The 15,629-nt window shown below is 53.2% G+C and overlaps 2 protein-coding genes across 2 annotated transcripts; both read left to right on the top strand.

The window, feature by feature from the left end:
* The first annotated feature begins 232 nt into the window (after positions 1-232).
* AQP2 (aquaporin 2) lies at positions 233-3,895 on the top strand. The gene is made up of 4 exons (XM_010220835.2): positions 233-595; positions 1,966-2,130; positions 2,832-2,912; positions 3,652-3,895. The coding sequence occupies exons 1-4, from the start codon at positions 233-235 to the stop codon at positions 3,865-3,867; spliced, it is 825 nt and encodes a 274-aa protein (XP_010219137.1). The 3' UTR covers positions 3,868-3,895.
* Positions 3,896-9,378: 5,483 nt separating this feature from the next.
* AQP5 (aquaporin 5) lies at positions 9,379-11,831 on the top strand. The gene is made up of 4 exons (XM_010220846.2): positions 9,379-9,804; positions 10,907-11,071; positions 11,256-11,339; positions 11,646-11,831. Exons 1-4 carry the CDS (start codon positions 9,442-9,444, stop codon positions 11,829-11,831), a joined length of 798 nt encoding a protein of 265 aa, XP_010219148.2. The 5' UTR covers positions 9,379-9,441.
* Positions 11,832-15,629: the final 3,798 nt, after the last annotated feature.

Below are 15,629 nucleotides of genomic sequence, written 5' to 3'. Positions count from 1 at the left end.
TGGAGGGGGCAGGGTCTGAAGTTCCCTCAGCTGGAACACAACTGAAGGAAAGCATCAGGTTTCCCGGGACCATGATCCCACCTCCATCGGCAGGAGCTCCTTTGGCATTCTGCATCCATATATATACACCCCGTCCCCTGTCATCCTCTCTGGATGCACCAGCCGCAGTAGCAATTGCCTGAAGACACGGCCAGTAGAGCCAGTCTTCGCAACCACCACCAAGAGCTTCTCCATGATGTGGGAACTCCGTTCAGTAGCCTTCACCCGGGCTGTGTTTGCAGAATTTCTGGCTACCTTGATCTTCGTCCTCTTTGGCCTGGGCTCTGCGCTGAACTGGCCCTCGGCTTCCCCGAGCATCCTCCAGATTGCCCTGGCGTTTGGCTTGGCCATCGGCACGCTGGTCCAAGCCCTGGGGCACGTCAGCGGCGCCCACATCAACCCAGCGGTGACGGTGGCTTGTCTCATAGGCTCGCACGTCTCCTTCCTCCGCGCCGTCTTCTACGTGGTGGCCCAGCTCTTGGGGGCTGTCGCTGGGGCGGCCATCCTACACGAGATCACCCCACCGGATGCCCGGGAAGGCTTGGCCATTAACAAGGTAAGAGCTCAACCTGAGGACAGGCTAGTGAAGAGTAGGAAAGATGGGGTAGGGAAGGGTCCCCTCACCTAGGGAAGGGTGAGGGATGTGAAGAAATGTGTTGTGGCCATCAAGGATCCCTTTTATTAGGTTTGGGTGTCTGGTGTAGGCCAACACTGTGAGGCTGCTGCATCAAGAGTCTTTCCAGGAGCAGGGAAGAAGCCAGGAATCCAGGCTGGGCCTTCTGCTTTTGGGGACAAAATGTTGGTTAGATAGGTACCTAGCTTGGGAGGTGAGACCATCCTCCTCTCAATTTTGGTTAGGATTGTATCAAGGAGAACCTGTATTTTGAGAACAAGGGCTAGGGAAGGACACAACCAAGAGCATCACCTCTCCATGCCCCTTGCCCCAAGCGTGGGGCTGCAGCATCCCAAGTTCTTGAGGAAGCCCAGGTCCATGCTAGGATGGACCCAACAACAAGCAAGGGAGCGTTTCAGAAAGTGCCCCGGCACAATCCCCTTCCATGCACCACTGCCAGGTCTTGGCATTGCTGCCAAGGAGATCAGCAAGGGATTGCGGATTAATTGGGAGAACAAGGCTATTCAGACTTGATAATAGCTGGAGTTTGTGAAACCCAACAAAAAAACAAGAAGGAGTTGGAGGAGAGACTTTGAAAGCGCCCAGTCTGGTTGTTTTACAGCTTAAACCAACTAAGAGGAGGGAAAAAAAAAAAAAAGAAAAAAGAGACTTTGATTTCTCCCCTTTGGGCTCTTCATCTTGTGGCCTCCTGCAAGAGCATCCCCCAAAGGATGGGGAAGGGCCAAGAAAACCCAGAGAGGAGGGATGCAGAGGAGCCAGGCCCGTGATCAGCAGCACTGCCAGAGCCCTCAAATCTGGGCTTGGAGCTGCCAAGGAATGTTAAAAGTGCCAAAAAGCAGAGTCTGCAGTGAGGGGGATGCAGCAAGGCAGAAATCCGCATCAAACCTGACAAATCCTTGCAGAAAAGAGTGGGCAGAGAGGGTTTTTCTTTGCAGTGCCAAAACAAGTTTTTTCTTTTTTTTTTTGACATTTCCAAAATGCAGTACATAATTTTTTTTCCCCCTCTGAAAGGCTTTAAAAAAAAAGTCTCTGAGAGGTAAAAAAAGGGTTGGGAGAAAAATGTGAAATAGCCAGAGAAACACCACAAAAACATTTCCTGGCATGTCAATAAAAAGTTAACCGTTGCTCTACTTTCCCTTTTCCCTGGGAAAAAAATTTCCTTTTCCTCAGTTTGCTGATCAAAATCTCCCTTATTTCCTATATCCCTTTGGGTTCCTCCTGAGTTGTGCTAACATCTCCAGGTGGGTCTCCCATCTCACCCTTCCCGTGGTTTGACTTTCTTTCCCATCCAGCTGCACAACGAGACCACAACAGGGCAGGCTGTGACTGTGGAGCTCTTCCTCACCTTCCAGCTGGTCCTGTGCATCTTTGCATCCACCGACGAGCGTCGGGAGGACAACGTGGGGTCTCCTGCCCTCTCCATCGGCCTCTCCGTCGCTGTGGGACATCTCCTCGGGGTGCGTAGAGGGGATATAAAGCCAGAACAGAGCTAGGAGCCTCCTTGAGTCCTCTTGGGATCTCCTGAGCTAGGAACTCTTGGATCAACTCCATCTTCCATCCTGGGGTGGACATGTAAGCAAGGAGGCACTCACAGCTGTGGCCGTTATGCACCAATATTTGGGATGGATGGCCAGGAAAATCCTTCCCAGGGGATTTTCACAGGGAACAGATGTATTAAGAGGACCAAAGCGGCCTCTGACCCCACCAGATCCTCAGTGCATGCCTTAAAACAGTGTATTTTTACATCACATCTGTCTCCAACAACCTGCAAGTCCTGTGTCTATGGGTGCTGACCGTAGTGGTGAGGAGCAGCAGTTTGCTCCAGAAAGTGGCACTGGAGGAGATTGTCCCAGCTGTCAGTGTCACCATCCAGGACACCTCAGCCAGCCCAAGGTGCTGGGAGGGAGCCAGGGCTTTGCTGCAGCCTTTGCACCTTGCCCATTACTCACGTGCCCACGGAGAAGATGCACAAATAGAGGGTGCATCAACTCGGGTGCGTTGACTCATGCGCTGGAAGCCGCCCGCATCCCTCTCCCTGGAATGGGACAGACCGTCAGGAGAAACATCAGGGAATGAATCACACTAATAACACAGCAGGACACTTAAAAATGAGGTAAAAGGGCTTCGTGCTAACAGCAAGCGGGTCCTTTCTCCGTAGATCCGTTACACCGGCTGCTCCATGAACCCAGCCAGATCTTTCGCCCCTGCTGTGATAGTCGGAGATTTCAGCGACCACTGGGTAAGAATTCGGGTTGTGCGTCCTGGGACTGCAGGTCCGGGTGCCCTTTGGCGGGGATGAGCCCCCCTCAGGTTACTCATATTCCTCGAATGCCGGATTCCTGGCATTTCAGTGATGGAAGAGAGCATAGATTAACAATTAGACGTGGAGCCACTGGCTTCTTAATTGGCTTATCAAAGCAGGGGGAATTGCAACATGGAAAGGGTGTGTCATTTGTTGACCATTATCTAACAAAAGAAGGAAAACCAATGGAGATCTGAGCTCCTCTTGCCACACCGGGAAGCTTTCCTGCTTCCAGTTGGATGTGGGCTCGTATTTTCCACAAGCTTCTTTGGGGACGTTCCTGGAGGTTTCCATTTGCAGGGAGCGTGTTCAGAGTAAGAGCCGTGGGCATTCGGAAGAACGTGCTCAGAGGTGCCCAGCTCAAGCTGATAGGCTCCTCACCACTATTACGATGCATAAATGGGGAGGAGGACACACTTATTCTTAATGAAAATCTCACAGCTCTGACTCAAAACACAGGAGGAAGAGACCAAAGATGTTGGCTGGCCATATTCAGGCATGACAGCTATGCACAGGAGTTCAAGTTGACAGCGATGGCTGAGGAAAGCAGGGCCAGTATCTGTATTTTGCTGCAAATGCACCCAGTGTAGGAAGGTTTTTACATGAATGTTGTTCAGAGACCTTCCATCCTCCAAAGAGGCCAGTTCTTACTCCCTCGATGCTTCTCTTTCTCCAGGTCTTCTGGGTGGGCCCCTTGGTGGGAGCTGCAGCAGCCTCCGTGATCTACAATTACATCCTCTTCCCACAAGCCAAAACCTTCTCGGAGAGGCTGGCCGTCTTCAAAGGCTTCGAGCCGGAGGAGGACTGGGAGGAGCGCGAGGTCCGCCGGAGACAATCCGTGGAGCTCCACTCCCCGCAGACCCTTCCCAGGGGGATGTCGGAGAAGGTCTAGCTGCCCCAGGCCGAGAGCAGAGCCGGGGACAACACGGACTGGACAAACGGGCCCTGGTCGCACGAGTCTTTCACCTCTCCCTTCTCTCCCCTGGCTTTGCCGGGGCGTCAAGCGGACTCGTCTCCCCTGGGGGACACGGGCTGCCAGCTCAGCTCACCTCCTGCCACTCAGCTGGTTGTTTAAGCCCAAAACGAGCAGCGTAGCAACAGAAACAAGGACAACGAGGGTCCTCTTCCTGGCAGCTTCCCCAGTCCCTTTCATAGGGCTGGCAAGCTCCCCCTTGCCTACATCCGAGTTGGTTGTCCTCCACGAAGAGCTCCGAGGGCCTGTGCAGAGTTGTTATTACAGCCCTTTTGTGGGTGTGGATGTTGCCACCCGATGCCTCATTGCTCTTGAGCTTCACCTAGCTGGCTCCCATCCCTGCCCGCCGCCTGGATGTTGGCAAACACGGAGAGCTTGCTCCGTGCCACAAGGATCTCGCTAACTGCAGGCGTTGCTGAGAGGCCAAAGTGCCCTTCCCAGAGGACATGGGCATCCTTTGCGTGCCTGGAGGCTTCCCTGAGGACATGGCTTTGGACATGGGTCCTTGAGTCCACTGACCCCACTGGGGAGCTCTCCCCAGTCCCTCTGCTCTGAGGATGAGACACGTCCTTCTACTTTCCAGCCCATGATCACTCCTGGTTCCTTGGTCCTTGCCTTCTTGTTGTTCCTCAGCTTTGCTGGCTCTTCTCCTCCCCTGCTTTTTTGCTTTCTTTCCTCTACTCTTCTGCACAAAGTGCTTCAGATGTGATCTTCTCAAGGGCTGCTACAGCAATAGGAGACACTTTCCCTTCCCCTGCTTCCTACGGCCCAGGCCATTTTCATACCACACCAATTGGTACCACTTACACCTCCTTTGGAAAGCCCTGGTTGCATTTCCCAAAGTAGTCAAAGAATTTGCACATCTGGGACTTGATTTTGCACTTTCGAGCATTTAATTTCATCCATTCTCACTTCATCCCGTGAAGAGTCCTGCATTTCCTACACAACATCCCAATTCTTCTTTGTGTCAGTGATGTTCCTCAGCATTGTCACCACAAAGTATCATCACCAAGTTGAGTCGATTCCTGCCAAAGTCATCAATGGAAATATTCACTAAAACTGGACCCAATTCCAAATCATAAAGAACATTGCTGATAATTTTCTTCCTTCGAAGTGTTTCAGCATGAATCACCATCATTTCTTCTCTTCCTCTCCTTTATCCATGGCACACTGCTTGTACCATCCTCTTATATTGAATTAATAATTCCTTCTGCCTCTTGCTGTGCTCCTCCTCAGACAGGACAGAAACAGGAGCAAACAAATCTTCATTCTGACCCATATGAGAAGTTTTCATGGTTGTCACATCACTGTGACAAGTGAAGTCAAGAGTATGGGATCTCCTCCAGCTGTCATTCGTTCACCATCCCTAATGTCTCCCTGTGGAAGAAGGGAGAAAACTCTGTCAGAATTCTGCTTTGCTTGGATTTATTCTCTCTGATCCCAAGATCGGTGTTGGTCCTCTAGCCAATGAATGCAAATACCTCCTGAAGGCTGCTGTCAAAGAATAGCAATATTCATCAGTGGTTAACCCATATATATCAGGAAAACCCAAAGAAACTTATCCTATCAAGGAGCTGCTGTAGAAAACACTGTATGACTGAATTTTATTCTTCCCTTTTTTAAGGTTTGTGTTAATTACCTGTGTCTTCTCCTTCTAATCTAAGTAGTTAATTTATTATTTACCTTGACAATGTTTAAGATTAATATGAACTGAGCAAAGTCCTAGAAAACAAGTTTCAATGTCTGTCAATTTACTGTACGCTCTGAAATAAAGTGCTTCAAATCACTTCCATGTACCAAATCAGTCCCTGCAAATCAAATAAAAATGATAATGCAGTTGCATTCATATAAGAGGTTTGCAAACCCTTTGCAAAACTGCAAAAGTATTGCAAAATACTTTGGGGACTGCCAGCATCCCATAGCCACCACTGCAGCATAGCCCAGGTTCAAGTGCAGCTGCCCCAGCACTCGTTGGCTTGGTTGCATCTGGTTGCAATGACCGTAAAATAAGACCCGTTCCCCCTTTAGGACAACTCGATCCTCTTATTTCTGACCTGGTGACACTCTGACCTTGGCACACCAGCATGGACACCCCGCAGTCTCACTAGACAAGCATTGGGAATTCAAAAAAAACAATTCCATGAATGCACCCTCTCCACGGAGCTAGGTCATCCACTCCAATGGCAACTCCAAAAGTTGCCCCGTCAGGAAACCAAGCCGGTCGTTCCAGGTTTGCACCACGCAGCTCAAATTAGAGAGCACCATCGGCAACAACCAGAGCTGCCCCAGAGCTGAGCTGATAACCTACATCAGACCCTCCACAGTGAATATCCTCAATATTGGTTGCAGCACACATTAGCCAAACACCTTTGCTCTCTGCATCCCGAGGCCCATGCTAAATGGTTGCTGGCTTGTAAAAGTTCCATTTGGCTCTATGAGCGGAGATGCAACCAGCATGTTGCAAAGCAAGTCGTGCGATTCACCTGCAAATCCACCTGTGTTTCCAGCCCAGCTTTCTCGCTGCGTGACCTTGCACACATCTGTCTCGCTGGGCCTTTGCTTTCCCTGATATGCCTTATTATCCCCGTGTGGCAACTTAATGACAATTGTGATGCAAATGACTTATTAAGAAGGCTGGCATTTCCATTGCAGGCCAGCCCCAAAGCGTTCGTGGTCATTTCCTTTTAAGCCTTCGAGGCCATCAAACGACATTCACGCCAAGAGCGGAGCAACGCTGTTATTAAACATTAATGCTACTCAGCATTTAAATAGCATCGCGGCTGTTTACAGGCTCACGGGTTACGAGGTCACTTTGACCAGCTTGGTGGCACTGAGGCTTGGAGAGACTCTTTGCAAGCTGGAACAGCAGTGAAGGAGCCAAGATCTCCTGCAGCAAAGGTTCCCCTGGCCGGTGGTCATCGTTTCTTGGACTTTTTGCCCCATAGGGCTCTGTTGGGTTACGAAAGGGGAACAAGAGCCTCCTGCTCCAGGGCTGGGGAAGATACAGATACCACCAGTAGGATAAGTCTTTAAGGAGAACGAAATCCTTGAAAGTCTCTCTGAAAAGCTCTGGAATCTGCATGGACACATAGAGTTTCACTAGAAAGAAGCCGTGCGATTTTGCACTAATCCTCATAATTTCTCCTATCATCAAGGCTGCAAACAGCTCAGCTCACAGCTGCACCTACCAGTTCAAGCTATTTCTATGGAGGGAGAAATTGCCACAAAAGTCCCCAAAAGGCTGCGACAACAGCTAAAGCCGGGGCACAAATGCAGAGCAACCACTGGCTGGTCAAATTTGCCACGTTCTGCTCTGCTCTTAATTCCCAATACGGTGTTTTTTCCCTCCATTAATGCATTGCAGCAAGCTCCCAACGCTGAGCCCGCACAAAACGCCCTTTCTCTTAAAAAAACAAACTAACCCCAACTTTCTCCAGCCACTTAATCCCAGCTAATCCCAGATGCCAGGGGAAGGAGTTGCCTCCTGTGGCTATTAATACTGCTCCCGGCATTGGGAGCAGCTGGGATGCTGCAGCCCCCGGCACGGGGCGAGCAAGCGATCCGCATTCGCCGGCACGCTCCGATATCAAAGTGTGGCCAGGACGGGGACAGCGAGCCCGGCACGGGGACAGCCAATGCAGCCAGGACGCCTGGGCCCCACACACGTATGTGCTTTAATAGCGCCCACACCTATGAGGGAAGAGGCCGAGCCTGCGTGGGCTCCGGGTCAGGAACGAGGCGTGGGATGAGGCTTGCGGGACCCCACTGTGTCCGTGCAAGACCCTCAGAACGTCTCGTCCCGTTCGATTCGGTGGGACTTGCCACGCACAGGAGTCCTTCCGTGGCCATGTGGCTGAGGAGAGGCAAAGGACCCTCCTATTGCCCTCCCCAGAGGCCAGCACAATCCTATTAGACATCAGAGAAGCCAAACGGGCATGCCCTCAAAGAGGAAAACCCAGGAACCGGCCATGGGAAAACGGCTTTGATTGTCGTCGGAGCAACAACTTGCTGCTCCCTGGCAGTTTTCCCAACCGCTTTTGGCTTCAGCTGGAGGATTTTCCCCAGCTCCGGCTGGAGGGTTTTCTCCCTGTAGGAGCTGGTGCGCAACGAGCGCAGTATCCACCCCAGCATCCCGCACGGATGCTCCCAAAGGACACGGGGGCTCCAAGGGGCAGGAACGGGTGGAAAGTGGGAGCCTAGGGAAGCATTTGGAGCAAGGGAATAAGGAGCCTTTTCTCCAGCTGAAACCACAGGCAGGGCTGAAGGGAAGTGGCGGGTAATTATCCTGGCTGGAATCTGGCCAGGGTATCTTGAAAAACCAGATTGCAAAACTTTCACCAAAACACGCCAACGGACCAGGTGTTTCTAGGATAACAGAGCTCACGTTTTAACTCCGCGTTCTCCCCCGAAGCAGGGGGGATCGGAGCTGCAGAAACCCTCAGCCCTGGAGACTCTCCAAATCCTGAACTCTCAGGACTTGGGATGCAGCTGGAAGGAAAAGGCTCAACGTTTTGGGGCTCCAGAGCAAGAAATTGCCCCCATTTTGCTCTCTCCTATTTTTCAACAGCTCTGGCCTCGGGTAGGTGCCGATCTGCGGCTACCCAGCAGAAGGCAGCAACGAATTTAGGCTTGAAGAGGGTTTTCAATCATTTTTACGTCTTTCTGGAACATAAATTGTAATCATAAAAATAATGATAATTAAAAAAGAAAGAGGTGTGGAGCTCTGCTCCCCCCCAGCCACGGATGTGCAGATGGATGAACTCTGGATGGGGACAGCACTGGAGGGATGGGAAAGGGGACATGCAATCCCAGTCCGTGTTCCCACAGTATTCTGCTGACTTTGCCAAGAGCAAAACTATGACTTTTGTGTTCTGAAAAACAAAAAGCAGAGAAAAGAACCTGAAACGCCCAGGGAAGGATGTCCCCGTGTCAAGAGGCTTCCCGCGCTGGACAAGGAGCAGCGGAGCAGAAGGGTAGCAAAGAGGGATGCAGCTCAGCCCTCCTTTACAGGCAGGGCATCCCCAAAAATGCTGGGATCCCTCCAGGAGCTGCTCGCTTGGACACCCAGGGACCATCCCTATGTGTCCTTTGCCATTGCAGTGAAACTCTCAGCACCCCACACGCGGCTGCAAAAGGGAAGGGCCGAGCAACAAGCCCAGCGCGTTATGCAACGGGCTTTATCTAACGACCCCAGGGCCGCCCCTATAGGGGCTCTCTGTTTGCAGAGAGGGAGAAATGCCACCAAGAACTGAGTCACTGGTTCACCAAGAGGCTCCAAAGTTATTTTCAGATGGAAACTTTTCCAGTTTCACATGATAATTTGGGAGGACTGGCTAATTCCTCGGCTCCGCCCACAGCCTTGTAACACAGCTCCCTGCCGCTCTTGCATATATAGATAGGTATGGCCCTACCGTGCGGTGCAGACGGCAGAGCCCGGGGACGCCGGCAACCTCAGCTCGCTTCCTTCCCCGACGCCTTCCACCCGCTGCTGCCATGAAGAGGGAAATATTAACCCTGGCCTTTGCGCGAGCCGTCTCCGTGGAGTTCATCGCCACGCTCATCTTCGTCTTCATCGGCCTCGGCTCGGCGCTCAAGTGGCCCTCGGCCCTGCCCAGCATCCTGCAGATCTCGCTGGCTTTCGGGCTGGCCATCGGGACCATGGTGCAGGCGTTTGGCCACATCAGCGGCGCCCACATCAACCCGGCCGTGACCATCGCCTTCTTCGTGGGCAACCAGATCTCCTTCCTGCGGACGCTCTTCTACGTGGTAGCCCAGCTGGTCGGGGCCATCGCCGGGGCGGGCATCCTCTACGGCGTCACACCGGCCAATACCCGCGGCAACCTGGCCATCAACGCGGTAAGTCTTCTTGCCTGGACATGACTTATCGCGCCGCTCGCCTCCGTTTTTGGGAGTCTCCTTCCCTTGGGAGTGTGGAGTTGATGCCACCAGAGCTGAACTTTTAAGCACGGTTGGTCTCGGTGCGTCGTCCTGCAGGAAGAAAGGGATGGGAAGGAGATAGAAGCCAACTCCGGCGTAGCCAGCAGAAGAGCAATATGACAGCTTTATTGTGCGGGGTAATGAATGGGGTGGTTTTTTCACCTTTAATAAGTGCTTCCTTTATCCTAAGGGCCCAAGTGAGTCACCGGCACCATTGAGGTGTTCTTGACTCCAGCCTCTGCACCCAGGGATTAGCCGGGACGGGAGCCCGAGCCGGATGCGGAGGGGGAGGGATGTGGGGAGAGGAACCCAGTGACACAACTGCAGGGTTTAGGAGCCCACCGGTACCAGCCCTCTGGAGAGATGAAGGTGGGAGAAGGTGGTAGCTGAGAGCCTTCATGGAGACAAATGCAGGAGGGCACAAGGAGAGGGCACAGAGGGGACGGGGCTCTTGGAGGGCAGGAGGACGCGGGGGTCTCCAGGAGCCGCAGGGCTGGGCAGCGCTTGCCCGATCCTTGGGAGAGCACTGGGAAACCACCCGGCACGGGGACCGCAGAGCCCCTGCTCCAGCTGGAGGGGCCCCTCGGAGCGGCACGGGCTCACTGCGGAGGGCTCCATGAAGAGGATGAGGAGCTGCACCACCTTCATCCTCGTTCCAAACAGTGGCCCAAGTCAGCCAGCTTCAGCCAGAGGACAAGTCGCGATGGTTTAGGTCCCTTTCCCCTTCCATGCCCAACAGGATTGAGTCTACTTGATGGTCCCCAGGGCACTGGGACAGCCCAAGACACCCCTGGTCCCCTCACAGCCATAGGAGATCTCCCACCTTCTCTCCCATGCCCCACACCCAAGGAGGAAGAGGCACCTCCATCCCATTGAGCCCAAGCAATGGCCAACATGAGCCATAGGGCTCCTGGTCCAGCAGGGTGGGAGGACATGGGCCACCCCTTACAGGACACCAGGGTCACACTGAGCCTGGTGGCCCCATGGCTGCTTAGTTCTCACCCCTCTCCGCCGTTCGCAGCTCAACAACAACACGAGTCCAGGTCAGGCGCTTGTGGTGGAGATGATCCTCACCTTCCAGCTGGCCATCTGCATCTTCGCCTCCACGGACAACCGCCGGAGCGGCGGCGTGGGCTCCCCAGCGCTCTCCATCGGCCTCTCCGTTGCTCTTGGCCACTTGATCGGGGTGAGTGTCCAGGCACCGGCTAGGAGAGGACTTCCCAAAAGGAACCAGCAGTTCCCAAAGAGGGAACTGCAAGACGGGACAAAGCAGCTTCCATCCCGACTCCCTCAAAATTCCTAAACCCCCATGTGAATGCAATAGGCAACACGATGCCCCTTAACCCCCAGCTCCTCTCTGCACCCCACAGATCTACTTCACCGGCTGCTCCATGAACCCGGCGCGGTCCTTCGGCCCAGCTGTCATCATGAGGAGGTTCAGTCCTGCACACTGGGTGAGCATCAGCCCCGCAGAGCCGGTGGGAAGGGGGTGGTGAATCCTGGGGGCATTCCCAGCCTCCAGAAAGGATAAAAGGGAGCTGCAGGACAAGGGAGGTCCTGCTTTCCCCAACATCACATCCTTCCACCTGCCTTCACTTGATTTTTCCAGCAAGCAGAGGGGACATAGGTCCATGGGAAAGACACATCCTTTCACATCTAGATGTGGAGCAGCAAAAGATGCTGTCAGGATTGAAAGCCCAGCGCAACGGCATCCAAACTGGGCTCTCACATCCCATTCCTCTCCCCACGTTGCTTTCCAGGTCTTCTGGGTCGGGCCCATCCTCGGCGCTTGCCTGGCAGCGCTGCTCTACTTCTACGTGCTGGTGCCCTACTGCATGAGCATGTCGGACAGGATGGCCATCGTCAAGGGCACCTACGAGTCGGAGGAGGAGTGGGAAGAGCAGCGGGAGGAAAGGAAGAAGTCCATGGAGCTGACCACCCCATAGCAGCAGAGGACAGGGCAGAAGTCAAGGCAGAAAGCTCTCCCAACACAGTCTCAAAGCAACAGTAGACTCTCAACCCAAAGAAAAAAACAAAACAAAACAGAAAAAAAAAAGAAAAGTCGTATCTCCAAGGCCTCCCACAAGCAAGCACCAGGGAAGAACCAAAGTGGCTGCATTTTTCTCTATCCAACACAAGCAAGAGCGCTAGAAATGCGACACAGGAGGCTCAGCCTCTCCACTGGGTCTTGCCATCCGCATCCCTGCCCTTGGCATCCCTGCCTCTGGCCATGGGAGAGCCCCATGTCTTCCAGAGCGATCCCAGAGCACCTTTTTTTGGGAACGTCCAGGTGTCCGCCTGCGCCTTTTGTGGACCAGGGCATGGAAACAGCTGGGAGAGGACCAGGAACAAAGGAAGGATGGATGGAAAGAAGGAAGGATGGAAGACCAAAAGTCCACTTTGGGCAGGTGGATGCCCCTAAATCCCCCACTTTCTCTTCAGCACAGGCCCACGTTGCTGTAGATGCTCTTTCCTGCATTAGCTGGTGCTGTGAGTTCTATTTATTCACGGCTGCCGGAAGAACCTCTTTTTTTTGTTTCTTTTTTTTGGGGGGTTGCATTGAGATCCTTGTAATATAGTGTATTATTTATTGTGAATAAAGGAGATTTAAAAAGAAATAAGTCGGGGAGGAAACCCTCCTCAGGTAGCCAGTTTTGGGAGCAGAAGGGGTTAAACGGATTGCCAATAGGGACCTTGAAGCCAGCTTGGGCCAGTGACCACAATAATCACGGGGCAACGTGGCTCCCTGCCCTTGAGGGCATCTCCCATGGATTGGGGTTGAAGTGGAGGCTACAGGGAGAAACGACACCTTTAATTAGCCCTGACGGATCCCGCCGCAGGAAAACCAGCCTGGCACGAAGCCGCGTGGAACCAAAGGGAGATTTGCAACCGCGAGGTGCTCCGAATAAGCCGAGGCCAAAGGCAAAGCACCGGCACGGGTTTGCAAGGAGAAGGTACCGAGGAAGAAGGATGGGGATGGGGCTGAGCAGCAGCTCCGGAGGGTCCCCAGCCTCGGAGCTCCTTGGAGCCGGGTTGCCAGGAGGAGCCGGGAGCCACGCGCTCCGGCGGGATGACTCGGGCGCAACTCTCTGCCCTACCAGTTCTGCCACACGGGTTCTGGCGAGGGCACCCAGAAATCCCTCCTCCTAACCCCGTTTTCCTTCTGCTTCCCCCAATTCCCAGGGCTCGGAGATAGTAAATCGGCCCTCAGGGTCAACCCTGCACCTGGTTTTATCCCGACACTGCCCCTCTCTCCCCTCCTTGCAACGAGATTCGTGGTCCCCCCCGCCTCAGTTTTCCCATTTGGGAAGACACTCATAAGCCCCTTCTCCCTGGGGAAACGGTAGCGCGGGATACCCTTGGGAAGGGGCCCAGGAGTCCGATCCTGCATGAGGATGGCAGAGGGGGCACCCACACGGGCTCTGCCAACAGCAGGGAGAAGAAACCCGGCATGGGCGTGAGCCGCCCTCAGGGATGAATCACGGATGCTCCAACAGGAGCTGGGCGTCAGCGCCAACGTGACCCAGAGCCCGGATTGCGAATGCGGAACGCGCAGCGGGAAGAACGCCGAGACCCTCCCTGAGCCACCGGCGTGGCCAAAACACGGGAAAAATCCCAGTTTGAGCCAGGCTGCCTTGGCCTTGGCAATGGCATCCGCATGCCGGTGCCCATCAGCATCCCAGTGGGAGCAGCCGTCTTCCCAAACCCTGAGCAGAAATAGGGATTTCTGGTCAAATGACTATTTCAGCAGCCTCCAAGTGCTGCTACAAGCACCCAAAGCAGGTTTTGCTTTAATTCCTATTATCTCCTACCCTTGGAAACATTATAACACGGTTGTAGGCAGACCACATAGCTTTTCCCAGCTTTCTCCTATTTAATGTTGTGTCAGTAGACAAAAACCAGTACTCCAAAACACCTTCGCATCCTGCTCATCTCCAAAACGAAGGCAAATACTGGAAAAAATGAGGTAATGACTTCAGAAATAGGCCCATGCACCAAGAAATTCATATAGCCTCCATTCCTCCTTGTTCAGCAAGTTAAGCATCCTTCCCCTTAGCTGGTAATTACTGCAGGATTGCAAAAGTCCTTTTTTTTCATACACTCCCCCCCTCTTTGGCAAGGAGGAAAAGAAAATAGCCGTTTTCATGTGTTGTAACAGCCCCGAAACTTAATATCTTCCTCAGCTGCAGAGTCCCCTCCACCCATTCAGAGAGGCTCTGGTTGCACAGCACTTAGCACAAGCTCGCTGGACCACCGCAGTCCTAGTATCACCCAAAAAAGAACCCAAAAATAAAAATGCACCCCAAAATAGGCATGAACAGCCCCAAATACCCATGAAAAGCCCAAAATGACCTCTTAGCTGAGGAGGTGCCATCTCCAGGAGCAGCTGCAAGGAGAAAAAACATAAAAATAGAGGTGAAATAAAAGGAGGGGAAAAAGAAAATGCAAAAATGCAAAAGCAAATGGCCAATGTTACCTCTGTGCAGGTGCCCAGGGTTTTGTGCAGGATGAAGCAGCTGGTGGGAAGGCAGCGGCCATGGGAATCTGGCCCTTGCTTTGAGCATCACAGAGCTGGGAATGAGACCCATAGCTTGGGAACACTGGAAGAGATGGGTCTACCGCAAAATGTAGAATTAAAGAGAGGAGAAGGAGACTTCCAGGGATTGTTAGCATGGGAAAAGTCAGGATAAATCCTTGGTTGCAACTCAACACCCTTCTGCATCCCTAAAAACACGTCTCTCAAATCCAGCGACAGGGAAAAAAGGCCTAAATGGGCCTCAAAGCAGTTCCAGGTGCCAACCCCGCTTCCCTCGTGCCAAGCTTTGCCGTCGGCTCTCCCGGATGCGGCCCCAGCGCTGCCCGGTTGCTCCTAATCTCCCTCCTTCAGCAAAGTCCAACCGGGAACGGGGACAATGCAGCCTTGTGCCACCGTCGGGGCGGTGGCCGCAATAAAACGAGAGAAAGGGAAAACACCAAAGAGGAGCCCGGCAGTGCCAGACAAAAGACACTTTGTTGGGAAAGGTCGCTGCCGGAGCCGGGATCTTTCCCCAGAGCGGGAATGCAATTTCAACTGCAAATGCAACAGAGAGCAGCAAATCCAACCCGCTTGCTAAAGCCTCCGAGTTGTCCCGAGTTGCTAATTCCAGGTGGAAAATCCTACCAGGATGCAGGGGGTTTCTGGCACATTGCAAAGCAAAGCTGGGTGAATAAATAAAAGCGAAGCGCTGGCAAGCGGCCCGCGGGCACCGAGCCCCCTTCACCACCACGACATTAACCCGCGCTGGCACCGCAGCAGGCGCCGGTGCCCACGAGCAAGGTGCAGCTGCAGGTTCGGATAATACCCCCTTGTGCAACCAGGGAAAAAAACAGGAATTGGATAAGACCAGACTGTCAAAACACCCTGTAGCATTTGCCTTTTTTTTAATTCAAAAAAAAGCAAGCCACAAATAAAAGAAACTGAGAAATCGGACCAATTCTTGCAGCTGTGGAAAACTGGGGGGATTTTTCCCCACTTTTCCATGCGGGCAAGGGAACTTGAGTCCTTTCCTCTGCTTTTTTCCAAGGTCAGATTTGCAGCCCAGCCCTTGGAACAAGCGGCTGCCAGCAAAGCCCGATAGCCGTCGAGATCAGAGCGCGCGCGGCTCGCGCCAGCTGCGATCGGCACCGGCGCGGGGGAAATAAATACAACCGCTATCAGCTCCCTCCGTTCCCATTCGATAAGGAAAAGCCTGGCAGGGTGTTTC

The sequence above is a fragment of the Tinamus guttatus genome, unplaced genomic scaffold (genome assembly GCF_059628265.1).
Source record: "Tinamus guttatus ecotype Peru unplaced genomic scaffold, ASM5962826v1 Tinamus_guttatus_pri_ptg000344l, whole genome shotgun sequence".
In the NCBI taxonomy this organism is placed as follows: Eukaryota; Metazoa; Chordata; class Aves; order Tinamiformes; family Tinamidae; genus Tinamus; species Tinamus guttatus.
The sequence above is the reverse complement of the archived record's forward strand: the minus strand, read 5'-3'. Positions and strand labels throughout refer to the sequence as shown.

Bases quoted from the DNA above. Each gene is read 5' to 3' on its own strand.
- AQP5 (XM_010220846.2), top strand. From the start codon at position 9,442: ATGAAGAGGGAAATATTAACCCTGGCCTTTGCGCGAGCCGTCTCCGTG. The intron at 9,805-10,906 runs GTAAGTCTTCTT...CGCCGTTCGCAG, and splicing joins GCAACCTGGCCATCAACGCG to CTCAACAACAACACGAGTCC. The intron at 11,072-11,255 runs GTGAGTGTCCAG...TGCACCCCACAG, and splicing joins CTCTTGGCCACTTGATCGGG to ATCTACTTCACCGGCTGCTC.
- AQP2 (XM_010220835.2), top strand. From the start codon at position 233: ATGATGTGGGAACTCCGTTCAGTAGCCTTCACCCGGGCTGTGTTTGCA. The intron at 596-1,965 runs GTAAGAGCTCAA...TTTCCCATCCAG, and splicing joins AAGGCTTGGCCATTAACAAG to CTGCACAACGAGACCACAAC. The intron at 2,131-2,831 runs GTGCGTAGAGGG...CTTTCTCCGTAG, and splicing joins CTGTGGGACATCTCCTCGGG to ATCCGTTACACCGGCTGCTC.